Genomic DNA, 13,389 nt, shown 5'->3' with positions numbered 1-13,389 from the left:
AAGGTTTGAATCGAATGGTGTATCACCTGAACCAATAAATATGCACTGCAAAAACCAACTTCCTTAAAACTGGAAAGAAAAAATACAATTAAATTCCCTTGTTTTCAGTGTAACTCTACTAGAAATAAGTGTAATTATCTGCCAGTGTTTCAAGTAAATTTTACTCAGATTTCTTGAAATAAGGAAAATAGCTAGCTGATAATAAGCTTAACAGTATAAGTACACATTAATTATTGGTCCGATAATTATTGGTCGACGATAGGAATTATGACGTCATCCCAATGAATACAATAACATTATTAAAAGGCCCGATAATATACAGTAGGCCTGCACAATATATCGTTTGAACATCGCCATCGCAATGTGCGGATGCGCAATAGTCACATCGCAGAATGTGCAATTGTTTTTTGTTGTTGTTGTTTTAATATGTTTTTTTATACTTCATAAAGGCAGCAAGAGTGCAGATTCCCTTTCATAGCGCATAAACAGTACCTTATTGTACCTCACAGTATCTAAGTTTTTTAATTTACTTCATTAATATCACGTGTTTTGTCATATGTACACTTATGTTCAAAACGACATGCATTTTAGCGATAAAACACGGCACAATTGGTGTTCAAACATCTATCTAGTCTGCTCAACATGAAAATTTAGTAGATGAAATTAGCCTAATTTGGCTAACAAGTCATCGATCTTAAATGCTACGAAAGATAACGTATATACAATTCTCATTCTAAATCGCTCACCCGAAACTCCAGAAACTGTAGCTGTAAACTTAGTTACAAATGCATACACAAACATATATTAGCAGAAACAACTTACTGCCTTATGTGGGCCAAACCATGTACGACGTGACCCAGGGACTACCTGTTACATGTTAATTCTTTCCAATTGTTCACTCCTATCTCAAACATGGCTATTCGAGTTACGTGGTGAAAATTCTTCTAGTTTTAATATCGCAATATAATATCGCAATATATTGCAAGCCCCCCCAAAATCGCAATGATAGTTTTTTCCAATATCGTTCAGGCCTAATATACAGTATAATTATTTTGGCACGGTGTTGGCGGATTGGGAAGTGTGCGTTCGTTTCCACTCCTGTTTTGCCAGTCCAATGTATCAGTGACTTTGTGTGGGAGAAGAAGAGGGAGTTGTGCTGTAAATCAAGTGCTTCCTTCTATAACACAACGCTAAAAAAAAAAAAAAAAAAAAAACATGGCTTCGGTAGTGTGAATTTTTTTTTAATTGTCAGTGGAAAATGCTTCACTCGCAATTTGTAACAAATACAAAACTAAGTTCCACAAGGAGGGAAAAAAGTGTCGAGCTACAACACATCTTAATAAGCCATTTAAAAGATCACAATCGCTTCGATGGTGTTTTAAAAGAGTACGAGGACGGGCGAGCTGCGAATGAATCTGAAAAGTTCCACAAAGATGACCGAGGGCTATAGTAATCGCCGATCACAGAAATGATGGCGCTACCAACCCTTTTCCCTTGTCGAAGACATAGGATTCAGGCGGCTACTTCGTCATTTGGAACACAGGTTCATCATTCCAAGCCGAATGTTTTCCGGCAAAGTATGATGAGATTGCCACACGCTTCCATACTTCGATCGGCAACCATGCACGGCACGTAATTTTCACCACGGACATATGGACGTGTAATGTTAGTCCTGTTAGTGGCTGGACAAGGATTTCGTAATGTGCAGATAAAAAAAACCTCATGCTTTGTTGAAAATGGGTTCACTCACGGCCGTTTATATGGATTGTTATAAGGCAAGCCATTAATCCTTTTTGTTCGACCATATTTTTGATAATGAGGAATGAGTGATGAACGTTACTATATAATGTTTGCATTTTACAGTGTTAGTTATAAGTAAGTTTTTGAGAGGCCTTTTGGTTATTGATAGGCTTGCTGTCCTATAACTGCCAGGTTAAGAAAGTTGTTTCATGGACCAAGACCACAACAGTATAGACCCTACCCACGTGACGTCACAACTCCGCTCTCCTGAATGGTACCGCCCAATTGTCCGTCAAAACATAGTGTTAACCTGTTACGGCTACGTACATTCCTCCTATTTACGGCGTGTTTTTCTGCTCCTTAACATTAATAATCAAAATGTTGAAGGCGTGTGTGGCTGTTGGTTGCACTAACAGAGAAGATGGAAGGAGAGACTTGAAGTTTTACCGTATTCCGAGGGATCCAAAGAGGAGAGCGAAATGGACGGCTGCAATTCGACGTGAAAACTGGGCCCCAAAAAATCACCACAGACTATGTAGTAGGCGTTTTATATCCGGTAAGATGCATTTAAGATATACTTAGAGGGTTTTGGGCTGACAAATAACCACAATTAAGATCATTGCTAGGCTAATCGCCGACAACATACACGTATGTATGTAGTGAGAGTGCTATCGCTAAACCATATAAACATTAAAAGCCTTAACTCCATTGACAAACGACATGAAATACATTAGACTTGACAGTGGATGTTAGCAATAACAAAAGATTTTGAATTGAAAATTTCGTAACTCACCTTTCCAAGCACAAGATAGATTCCTGCCGAATTTTCGTGGACGAGGACCTGTTTCACCCAACCAGCAACGAAGTATTTATAAGCCTCCAAGATCTTGAAGTTTTTGAAATTTTCGTGAGAATAGGCTGATTTTGTGTGGACAAGATAATATCAGCGTAGCAGATGTCAGGCAGACAGGGCGAAGACAGTGGGTCGAAAAACATCGATTTGGGCATCAAATATGGATCTGGCGACTGTATAGAACGAAGCTTTTCCACATAACGCCTTTTATGCAACACATCCAGTGAGTTTACGGCATCAGAAAGCACCGGGTCTTCCATGAAATGCATTTTAAATTCCTCGATCAATTGAAACCAATGCTAATACAGAGACAAAATGACGGACAAGTGGGCGGAACCATACAGCGAGCACATGGTTTTGTGACGTCGGTAGGTAGGGTCTATACTCTCCTGTTGCACCAAATGTTATAATCTGATGACAAGGCACAATACCTGTTGGGTTTATGTTTTAGTTCAGTGCTCATCGTTCAGGGAACACATCTTCAATGACATTGACTAATTGATTGTGATTGACTCAAATTAAATTTGAAAAAAAATAAATATTGGCACTTTATTTGAAGTCGAGGCTGTTCTTGTCTTTGTTTTGTTCATTATAATAATGTTCATGTCATCATTAAAAAAAATTGTTAGGTCAAAGGCAAATCTATGTTGAGTCCACCACTAGTTTTTTTTTTTACTTCCAGGTGTTCAAAAACTCATACATTTAAAAATTATATATTTATTATCGGTTATCGATATCGGCTTTGAGGAGCACGAAGTTATTGACATCGGTTTTTTAAAAAAATGGATATTGTGCACCCCTAAACAGACTTATTTTAAGCAAAACGTTTGTATATTTAATCTAAAAAAAAAACTTGTTTGCCAGAAATTGTCTTAATTCAAGAATAGATACTGTTCAAAACATTATTTAAAAGCATTTTTTTTCTTGATTTAGGTGAAAAATGACCAATTTTTAGGTGTACGGGCTCAACAAAAACAAGATGGAGAAAATTACTCGACTAGATTTAAGTAAAATTGCACAGATTAAGATGTTATAAATTTGCAGTGTGAAAGTTAGTATAAATCAATAGATTTATTTTGTATTAATCATTTAGCCTATCAATTAATTAGGTTCATATCAGTGAGAAATGTAGCCCTGACCCCTGTTCACTCAGTCTGTTTGGTCTCATTAATGTCCCGTCCCCAGCAAAAAGTGATCAGCAAGGTTATGCTGTTATATCGTCCCTACCAATACTGAGACCAAATCTACGGCCGAGGCCATTTTGTAGCCTTTGATTTTTCTTCAAGCGGCGAAATGTGTTTGGACACCCCTACTCTAAATATTGATGCAGCAATTCCTAATAATGCCAATTAACGGCAGATATCACAAAATACCAAATTAATGCACTCCTACTTAGAGAGGGAGTCTTGAGATACAACCACTAAGTTTACCAATTTACAATGACTGAGAACTTAGACAAAGACAAGCTTAACAACACTAGAGCGAGGAGTAGTGATCCAAAAAGTGGGTCAACTGTTTGATTTTTAGCGCCGCTACTCGAGCCGTGACGTTGCGGAATTTGCGGCCTGCTGGCTAGCTCGGAAGTCAGCGCCTTGCCTGGGAAAGCAGACTCGGACTCGTCGGCGTTCGGCATCGCTTCGGCTCCCATGTCGATGTTTCCCGGCGCCGCCATCACGGCCATCGTGGAGACTTCGGCCTCCGACTCCGTATCCGAGCCCGCCCGTTGGGGCGGTTCATCCAGCCCGAGCGCCTTCGTGGCTGACTCCGCTTCGTCCATTCCTCCGGCGAACTGCACGACGGGAGCCGAATTCCACCGAAGAGCCACGGGGAACGCCGAGAAGGCAATCGGTAACAACGCGTCAAATATTGTCCTTTCTGCGCAAATGAAAAGAACGAAAAGGCATGGTTCTGCGAAACAAAAGAATGTTGCTCGAGAGGAAACGACTCCTCAGTGCTTGTTTGTCTACTAGTCCACGCAACAATGAGTCGCCGGAAATAGCCGAGCGCAGCCGAAGTGAGTGCATCTTTACACGAATGATACGTCATACATTATTGACTTACGCTTGTGTTCAAGATATTGGACACATGCACAACAGCATGACTGTAGCACATATCAATATACCGAAGGAAATATATATATATGCTATATATACTATATAATACTTTCAAACCCTCCTAAAAAAATATTTCTCTACAGTAAGACCAGTTCCCAGTCCTAATCCAGCAAATTGTTTTTGGTACTAGTTTTGCTGGTATAAAAACAGCACATGCTGGATTTCTTTGCAGGGAAGATCTATTTTAAATAACGAAGCTAAATACTGAAGAAACAAAAAGCAACATACAAGACATTTTATCATTCAATTACTGTATAAAATGTGTTAAATTGGATACCTTGGCAATATTCTAATGTTCCCAACACTGTAGGTCTTTAGTGTTAAAGACTATTTAATAGAGGAGTCAAGTAAACACAAAAGCAGAATGAAATTGGAAAGAAACCATAGCAACAATCTGACAAGAAGAAATGAGCATTTTCATGTTGGATTAAACAAACAAACAAATAAATAAACATGTAGTAGCTGTCTCCTGCCATCTGTGGTAGCATAAACATTTACATTTAATAAATCACCGTCTTTTACAAATGATGGTTGAATTAAGAAACTATATATGTACAGAAATACTTCAACTTGACCGAATAATCCGCACTTCTTCCAGAGATTTTTTTTAAAGAGTCTGTGTCAAATTGAATTCTACATATAAAAAAAAAGTATTTTGGTTCCAGCTAACTCAATTCTATTGCCACCTCTTTCAGATCATCTCAGTGCCTGACTTTTTTCCATTCGGTTCTGTGGTCCTCTGCTGCAGGAGTGGATCAGAGATGCCGAGCGGGTCAGTGGCTCATTCCGGCGATGGTGTAGTAGAGCAGGAAGAATATGACGATCAGGCCGATGGCGATGTAGCACATGATGCGCCGGTTTTCACGTCCTGAGCCTATTGTGTTGTAGAAGCGCCTCACGGTACCTCCCAGCAGGCCCGTAGTGCTAAGGAAGTTGGAGTTCTGTTGGACCCAGGAAATACATAAAATAGCAGTAATACCTTGACTTGCCATTTTGACACAGAAAGCATTTTCATTATGTTCACTGGGTGTTATCGGATTGAACTCACCATGCTGTCCAAATAGTCGTTCTGATCTTCGGCCTCTCTGTCAATGTCGTACGCCAGCTGTCAAAGGTTCCACAAACTCAAAATGGCTGCCAGTGTATTACTTAATTGAAAAGTAACAATGTAAAAAAATCATATTGTGATCACGAGGATCAAAATTAATACAATTATAGATACTATAATGTCTCATATACAAACCGGATTCCCAAAAAGTTGGGACACTCTACAAATTTCAAATTATAAATGAATACAATGATCTGGAAGTTCCAAAGTTGTATTTAGAGTAGAACAGAGATGACTGGTCAAAAGAAAATTATGAATATGAGAAAATATATTATTTTAAGGGAAATATATGTTGTTTTTAAATTCCATGCTGTTAAAAAATCTCAAAAAAGTTGTGACAAACCCATTTTTTTAACACTTTGTGTCAGACAGTCTGCAAACGTCTAGGGACTAACCCCGGTAACACACCTGGCACGTCAACGGCGCGTGAACGCACCAGTGACGCTGGGCCTCAATTTCCATAGGATGCGTTTTACGAGCAGAGCGTCTGTGGAGTGGCTTGATCGGTTCACGCGAGGATTGCAAGATCGCGTGAGAGTAGCCGGTATTTAAGGATAATAATACAACAACCATTTGCCTTTCAAACCCCGCGTATTGGTCAGCTTTCTTTCTGAAAGAAAGACGAAACAAGAAGCCCTGTGCTAAAGACAAAAGCAATCCAAATGACAAAGATTTTAACATGTATTTTACAAATGAAATGCCTCAATGAATCATTTTTTCCCCAATGAACGGTTTTCAAAAGCTTTATTGATGATTTTCTCAAGTTAAAGTGCCACGCAGAAATTAATAAATGTAATTGTGTAAGCAGGATTTGTGAATTATTCGTATTATTTAATTACAGATGTTTTAGCTCATTTCAATTATTTTATTTATATGTGCAATTATTTATTTTATTATGTATTTGTGTTTTACAAATGTGATGTAGTATTCATTTTTATTCTATATTTTATGTTGTATAATGTTTGTTCCTATGTGAATATTAGTTCCTACTGGTTTTGTTGTGGTAGGAGGGTTTTGTATTGAACACGGGGGTACTGGTGCGCCGAGATTAAAAGCAGAGTTGATACTGTCCTGCCGCGTTGGTTATTATAGCAGAGAAGTAAACTGTGAACCGATCTACCCACCGCCTCAAGAGATCTGATGGAGTCGAAAAGTAAGTTACGATTGCATATTATTTTGAAAATCGACCAGATCCACCGTATTTTTACACGAGTGACTTCCGGTCTGCCCGATCCTACCTAGTAGTACTGACACAGGAGGGCCGCGTTTCGCATCAAATAAACTCTGCCGTTCTTTTTACGTGCAACGCGTTGAGCCGCTTCTGGGACGGGTCTAACACTCGGCCGCACTGCGACTGGTGTGCATTGGCTGATTGACTTTAAAAGATGCTGTCAGGGAGTGAAAAGCAGCAAGCTTATTTACTATAGTCCCAAGCACCAATGCATTTTTTTCATTGTTGCACAAGAAAACAGCGACTTTTCCTATTTAACGAGTAGGGGGCATTATAATAACCGAGTAAAGAGCTTTAGTTTCGGCGAGAAGGTGAATAGTTTTTTTTTGTTGTTGTCTGTGAACTACATTTCCACACAAACGCACATCGAGGTACCATTCATTTTTGGAAAGTCCCAGAGGTCACGAAACACATTTATCAAGGTTTCGTTGGTCGTGGTTTGCATATATCTGTCCGCCAAAACCGCCTCACAGCACAGATCTATGTACACCTGCCCCTCTGCTATCGGATATGTTGTTGATGTCAGCGCGGTGACACCCTGAAAAGAGAGGAAGGCTCTATTTTGGGCCCCGCCTCTCAGCACAAATTCATTCAAACTTGCCATTCCACCCAAAACGGCCACCCACCGCTCACTTTCGCTGAGAAGTCTCCTCCCACATACACAATGAATGAGTTGCCGCTGAACCATTCACACGAGGCTGCCGCTAGTCTGAAACAGCCTTGAGAGCCATAAGATCGCAGGGATCCTGATTGGTTCTTCGGCCTTGACTCTTACTTGTAGATTGCTCTTTCTTCTCTGAATCTTTGGATGATGTTATGAACTGTAGATGATGATAATTTCATACCCTCTGCAATTTTTCACTGGGAAACACCTTTCTTATATTGCTCAACAATCTTTTTGCGCAACATTGGGGGATTGGTGATGCTCTATTTGTCTTGGCTTCTGAAAGACATTGCTTCTGTGAGAAGCGCTTTTGTTAATCATGTTGCCGATTTACCTAATTATAGTAATTGGTCTTTCAGCTGTTCATCATATGCGCAATTCACTTTTCCAGCCTCTTACTGCTACTGGGAGATTTGGTATATCATGAAATTTTAATTTAATATTTTCCCTTAAAATGATACATTTTCTCAGTTTTTTGATCCATCATCTAGTACAGGGGTTGGACAAAATAATGGAAACACCTTAAAAAAAAAATCAACAAAAATTTAATATTGTGTAGGTCCGACTTTTGCGACAATTACAGCCTCAATTCTCCGAGGATTCATGCTACTTGTGAATTGTCTCCAAAGGAAATTTTAAGCTATTCTTCAGTTAGAATCCCCTCTAATTCTTTTAGAGACAATGGCGGTGAAAATAGACATCTTAATTGAATCTCTAAAACTGACCATAAATGCTCAATAATGTTGAGATCTGTGGATTGTGCTGGCCATACGAGATGCTCAACTTAATTAGAATGTTCTTCATGCCATTCTTTACCAATTATGTTCAATGATTATGATGCCAAAATGTTAGGTGTTTCCATTATTTTGTCCAACCCCTCTGTTCTATTTTGAATAAAATACTAAAATTTGTCACTTCCACACCATTGCATTTTTTTTTAAATTCATAATTTGTATTGCGTCTTATGTACCTTTTTGGAAATTCGGTTTGTAGTACACAAATTTACGCCAAGACAAAAAAACATTAAAAATCTGATATGAATATGCATGAAATTAAAATTCCTAGCATTGTACTAAAAATTGTCATTACATTTCTATTACAGTGGTACCTCGACACACGATCTTTTCGACATCCGTCGTAAAATTTGACTCGCTATTTCTACATCTGCAACATGCTCGAAATATGACGATCTATGACGGCACTGCAGTTTCCTTTTTTTTCCCGCAAGACTGACCCACGGTGGATATTCTTGTGAGAGAAATCAACATGGCTTCCTGCAATGTTAGTGAAGGTGGTGGAAAAAAGGAAAAAGGTGAGGCTTTTCATTGAAATGAAGATGGAAATGATAGAAAAATAAGAGCGCGGTGTGCTCGTCTCCTCCAAACTCCATTAGCCAGTCTTTACAAGTTAAGGTGATGTTATTATTGTTATTATCAGTAAAGCAGTCTCCAGCTTCGTCAGGTTTTTAATCATTTATTTCAGAACTTGTGCAGAACAACACGACGGTCCCCTGCAGTTTCCACCAAAACCCACAAGGCATTAAAAGTGAAAGTAATATCTATACCGCACGGACCTACCTCACTGGGAGCCGCGGTGCGTTCAGGTACAGCATGCAAATACAACTGCCAGATTAGAACCCGATTCGTTACATTATTACAGGAATTATTATTATTATTCCAATTTGTATTCATAATTTATTTGTTTTCCTATGTGTAATTGCCATCGGTAATGGTACAAGCAGTATCTATTAAGGATTTAGTGTAGGTTTTTCTGGCTGTGGAACAAATTAATGGAATTATAATGTATTCTGATGGGAAAATCCTGCTTGATATATGACCATTTCAACTTACAAAACAAGGTCCTGGAACAAATTAACTTTGTATGTAGAGGTACCACTGTATTATATATTATTATGTTGTGTATTATATTGGCTGAGGTTTTCTGTTCTGTGGTGTTCTCACCATATTGTAGAAACATAATTAGGCGCACTCTTTCAATGTAGAATTTGTGAACACCGCGTAATGTCAAATGTTGGACTTTTAGTAACTTTCAACATTGACAGATTCATGTACATTTAGTAATGTCGGGTAAATTAGATTTGTCAAGAATTTTTTAACTTATTTTAATAAATGTTTTCCACTGCTTGCTCAATCCATTTGTTTTCTTCATTTTCTTTCCTTTTTTGTTAAGTCTGTCATATGACTACATGACCCCACAAAATGCCAAGCTTTAAAAATACTTCACTTATGTGTTTGCCAAAAAATATGTAAAATTGTTCAATCAACAAGAACTCCGCTCCAAATTTGTTCCTGGGTTTCTGTGTAATCTGCCTGGTGACCCTTTGGTGCTGTTTCACAAGCCTAAACTAAAGTTTATTTAAGGCTATTTCCTGTGACTCAGTTTGTTATTTTGTAAAGAGAAAAAAAAATCTTATTGTTTTACCTTAGTAATATTGTTGGTCAATGTCTTATTTACACAATCCTATTTTGACTTTGGCCTATTTGACGTTTGTTAAAAATAATGAATAATAAATCGCTTGCACTGGAGTAGGTCATCACTAAACACCTAACTGATTCACTGTAAACTTATAATTCACATGTCTTTTTTTGTGTGTTGACACTTGCATGGTGATTCACTTACAGATTTGAGTCGGGACACTTTAGTGACCAAACTGTCAGCCAGGCGCTTGTTCTCAGCGTCAAGCATGTCCTCCACGGAGCCATGCCCTACCGGGATAAACACGTTACACCCTCTATGACAAAACAGTTCATTGTATGCCACACAGTACATAAAACGCCTGTCATACGTATAATTTTTTAAAATCGTTTGTTTAAGGTAGCCTTCGTATACGAACACTTTCGGTAAGGAACACGTCACCTTACGAGTCTTATTATACGTTTAATTAAACAACAAATAAATTCTCCGAAAATAGACTTTTGTAAAAATTAAACTGATTTTTATCGAGGTTAGTTTTCAGAGTTGGACGTGTCAAAACAAATACTCTACCTCGGTCCCAGTCCGCCGCCATGTTGGCGAGTAACGTCAACGTCACTCTGGATACAGACTCGGAACCAAACGTAATTGGACAGCGGATATGTGACGTCTACAAAAACAACCAGTGCTGTTGATGTAACGCTAGATGGGAAACGCGCGCGCGAGTCAATCGGGACTGTCGTTATCAATTGTCGGCCACCTTGTGTCAGTGCTCTAAATGTCAGAAATGCAGTACATTCATGGCATACTTAAAAAAATTCCCCCAACATCCAGCCTTAATCATAGCCCCCTAAATGCAGTTAATTAGGAACCACACCGTTGAAAAATCCTTAAAGTTTAGGCGTACTTTTGTGGAGAAAATAATTCCCCTGAAGTTTGTTACGAATGAGCCCGCCATTGCACTGCGTTAAGATGGCCGCAATTTACAACGCTCCCATCACCGACCTTCATCATCTATCTATATTAGAGATATCTTTTCTGGCGCTTTCATCTTCGATCCAATGTTTCTACCAAAAACATGTCAAGATGTCACTTCAGCGGCCCTTTTCTCCCAAATACTTTAAATTTTTTTGTTTTGAGTTGATTTTATTTGTTCGTATAGAACGTTCTTTCTGCAGCTATATAACATGAATACAGTACGCCCATAGAATATATTGTTCATTTATTCATCAATAAGGCTCTTGATGAGTTGTTTGAGTCATGTCAGCGAAATCTCAAGCCAACATTTTAAGATTTTTTTTATTATTTTTTTTAAATACAAACAATCCACTAGAGGGCTGCAGAGGCCATATTGTTGTTGATGGTGATAATTTAGTTAAACAAAATATATGACTAATAGAAATATCATTAAGTGAAAAAAAAGAACAATTTTATAGGTGCCTAACACCTGGTTTAGAATCATTTGTCTATCATCTGTTTTTTTGTCAACCTTATTTGTGTAAATCACATAATTTAACTCTCGTTGTACTCTTTACAGTGACACTAAAGGCTTTCTATAATCCACTATCTAGAGCAGGGGTGCCCAAGTCCGGTCCTCGAGAGCCCCTATCCAGCTTGTTTTCCATGTCTGCCTCCTTGAACATACCTGAATCAAATGATCAGCAAGCTCTGCAGGAGCCTGATAATGATCCTGATTATTTGAGTCAGGTGTGTTGCAGGGGGGAGAAATGGAAAACAAGCTGGATAGGGGCTCTCGAGGACTGGACTTGGGCACCCCTGATCTAGAGATTCTCATGAGGGTGGCAGGGGTGCTGCCCAGGTGACTATGGTGTGGGGTACACTCCAAGCTAGTTGCCACCCAATCACAAAACTCAAATAGATAACCAACCATTCACCCTGAGAGCCGCAACTTTGGGCAATTTAGAGCTTTCAATTAACCCATCATTCATGCACAATCATTTAATAAAATTAAATGTTAAATAATGATTAATAGCCAAATCATTTAAAAATATGACAAAAAATGTATATTTGAATGTTTGATAAAATCTCAAGAATGCCCGTGATAAACAGACCAAATCTATTTATTTAAAAACGAACATCGAAAGAATAAAAAATTTACACGTTGAGATTATGCAGTAAATATTTGTATTAAATCATTTTTTTATGACTAAGTCGTTTTGTCTGTACAGCTGTTATATATTCCAAAATGAAATCATTAAGAGCTCAATAAAGGAAGATATTTGTTTTTATGTTTTCTGTTCTGTTTTCATCTGACATATTCCCATATTTTGGTTGTGAAAACCATGACCTAAAACCCGTTTATTTCTTTACAAAAACATACACAACATACAATTAAGACCCCATGCAACCTGGCTGTCTACAAACACAAAGTCACAAATCCATCACATTAATATCTATGTGATTATTGATTACAAATCAATCACCTAAAGCACATCTGCGAGAGTTCACGTCTAGTAATACAAAGACTGCTGCTTCCTGGTTCTGTGATAATCAGGAAAACTGCTTCCTTTGCTTCACAGCGAAGTCTCCAAACTGTGCAGTGGGCTACCGGGACAGGGGGGTAGCCCCCCAGAGTTGGCGGAGATTAACCCCGCAGCTCTGGCCTGAGGGGCCTGGTCTTTGAGCAGTGGGGGTGGCAGTTGGGAGCGCTCTGGGAGGGAGGTGGCAATGAGGGTGTTGTTGGGGAGCACCACGGAGTTGCGCTTCGTTGGCGCGTCATCCTCGCCCTCCATCTCGTCAATGAGGGGGATCTGAGGCTCCGAGTCGTCGATGCGGAACTCAGGGTGGGTCATGAAGTTGTGGATGGAGCTGCGAGACTCGGGCGTCTCTAGGTTCTCGTACGGGGACACGCTGTCGCGGAAGGCATTCACCACACGGATCTGCCAAGAAAGATCAGAATGATAAAAGATGTGAATTTATTGCAGTATCTCTATAATAGATGGATATCCTTGAAACACGAATGACTGGAAGGATTTTTTTCTAAAGCATTGTTTGACTGATTTTTTGCTCGGACTTGAGTGCAAAAACTTGAGACACCAGCAGCTTTAAGGTGTGCAATTGGCAATTAAAAAAGAGACATGGATTTTCCTTAAAATCTTATTCGCTTTATGATAATCAATAATGCAAAAGTATTAATGCAATACAACAGTGCCGAGAGGCATACATTTTTATCTTCTGCAAAGACAATTTTGCTGTTATTTGACTGTAAATGTATTCTTTATTCTA

The 13,389-nt window shown here is 38.8% G+C and overlaps 3 protein-coding genes across 7 annotated transcripts in view; all 3 read right to left on the bottom strand.

Moving 5' to 3' along the window:
* deaf1 (DEAF1 transcription factor) overlaps window positions 1-4,579 on the bottom strand; it is a 30,695-nt gene extending 26,116 nt beyond the window's left edge. Inside the window, exon 1 of one of the 2 annotated variants that reach the window (XM_057837930.1) lies at window positions 4,190-4,579. In XM_057837930.1, coding sequence (XP_057693913.1) covers window positions 4,190-4,370 — 181 coding nt within the window. In that variant the 5' untranslated portion in view covers window positions 4,371-4,579. The remainder of the gene's footprint in view (window positions 1-4,189) is intronic. The other variant, XM_057837929.1, reaches the window with a different exon arrangement.
* Window positions 4,580-5,020: 441 nt separating this feature from the next.
* On the bottom strand, window positions 5,021-10,792 carry bet1l (Bet1 golgi vesicular membrane trafficking protein-like). The gene is made up of 4 exons (XM_057835730.1): window positions 10,717-10,792; window positions 10,351-10,436; window positions 5,756-5,812; window positions 5,021-5,648 (listed from the first exon to the last, which is right to left on the bottom strand). Exons 1-4 carry the CDS (start codon window positions 10,736-10,738, stop codon window positions 5,481-5,483), a joined length of 333 nt encoding a protein of 110 aa, XP_057691713.1. The 5' UTR covers window positions 10,739-10,792; the 3' UTR covers window positions 5,021-5,480.
* Window positions 10,793-11,954: 1,162 nt separating this feature from the next.
* The window catches only part of LOC130916473 (plasma membrane calcium-transporting ATPase 1-like), a 30,744-nt gene continuing 29,309 nt past the window's right edge, over window positions 11,955-13,389 (bottom strand). For 2 of the 4 annotated variants that reach the window (XM_057837225.1, XM_057837226.1), the window contains one exon: window positions 11,955-13,043. In XM_057837225.1, the coding sequence (XP_057693208.1) occupies window positions 12,678-13,043 (366 nt within the window). In that variant the 3' untranslated portion in view covers window positions 11,955-12,677. The remainder of the gene's footprint in view (window positions 13,044-13,389) is intronic. The other 2 variants (XM_057837224.1, XM_057837228.1) reach the window with 1 other exon arrangement.

This window comes from Corythoichthys intestinalis, chromosome 5 (genome assembly GCF_030265065.1).
Source record: "Corythoichthys intestinalis isolate RoL2023-P3 chromosome 5, ASM3026506v1, whole genome shotgun sequence".
Classification (NCBI taxonomy): domain Eukaryota; kingdom Metazoa; phylum Chordata; class Actinopteri; order Syngnathiformes; family Syngnathidae; genus Corythoichthys; species Corythoichthys intestinalis.
The sequence above is the reverse complement of the archived record's forward strand: the minus strand, read 5'-3'. Positions and strand labels throughout refer to the sequence as shown.

What these genes read in the sequence shown, in the direction of transcription:
- bet1l (XM_057835730.1), bottom strand. Translation starts at nt 10,738, where the DNA reads ATGGCGGCGGACTGGGACCGAG. An exon ending in AAGTGTCCCGACTCAAATCT is followed by an intron (nt 5,813 to 10,350) that starts GTAAGTGAATCA and finishes AACCTTTGACAG; the next exon opens with CTGGCGTACGACATTGACAG. An exon ending in ACGACTATTTGGACAGCATG is followed by an intron (nt 5,649 to 5,755) that starts GTGAGTTCAATC and finishes TGGGTCCAACAG; the next exon opens with AACTCCAACTTCCTTAGCAC.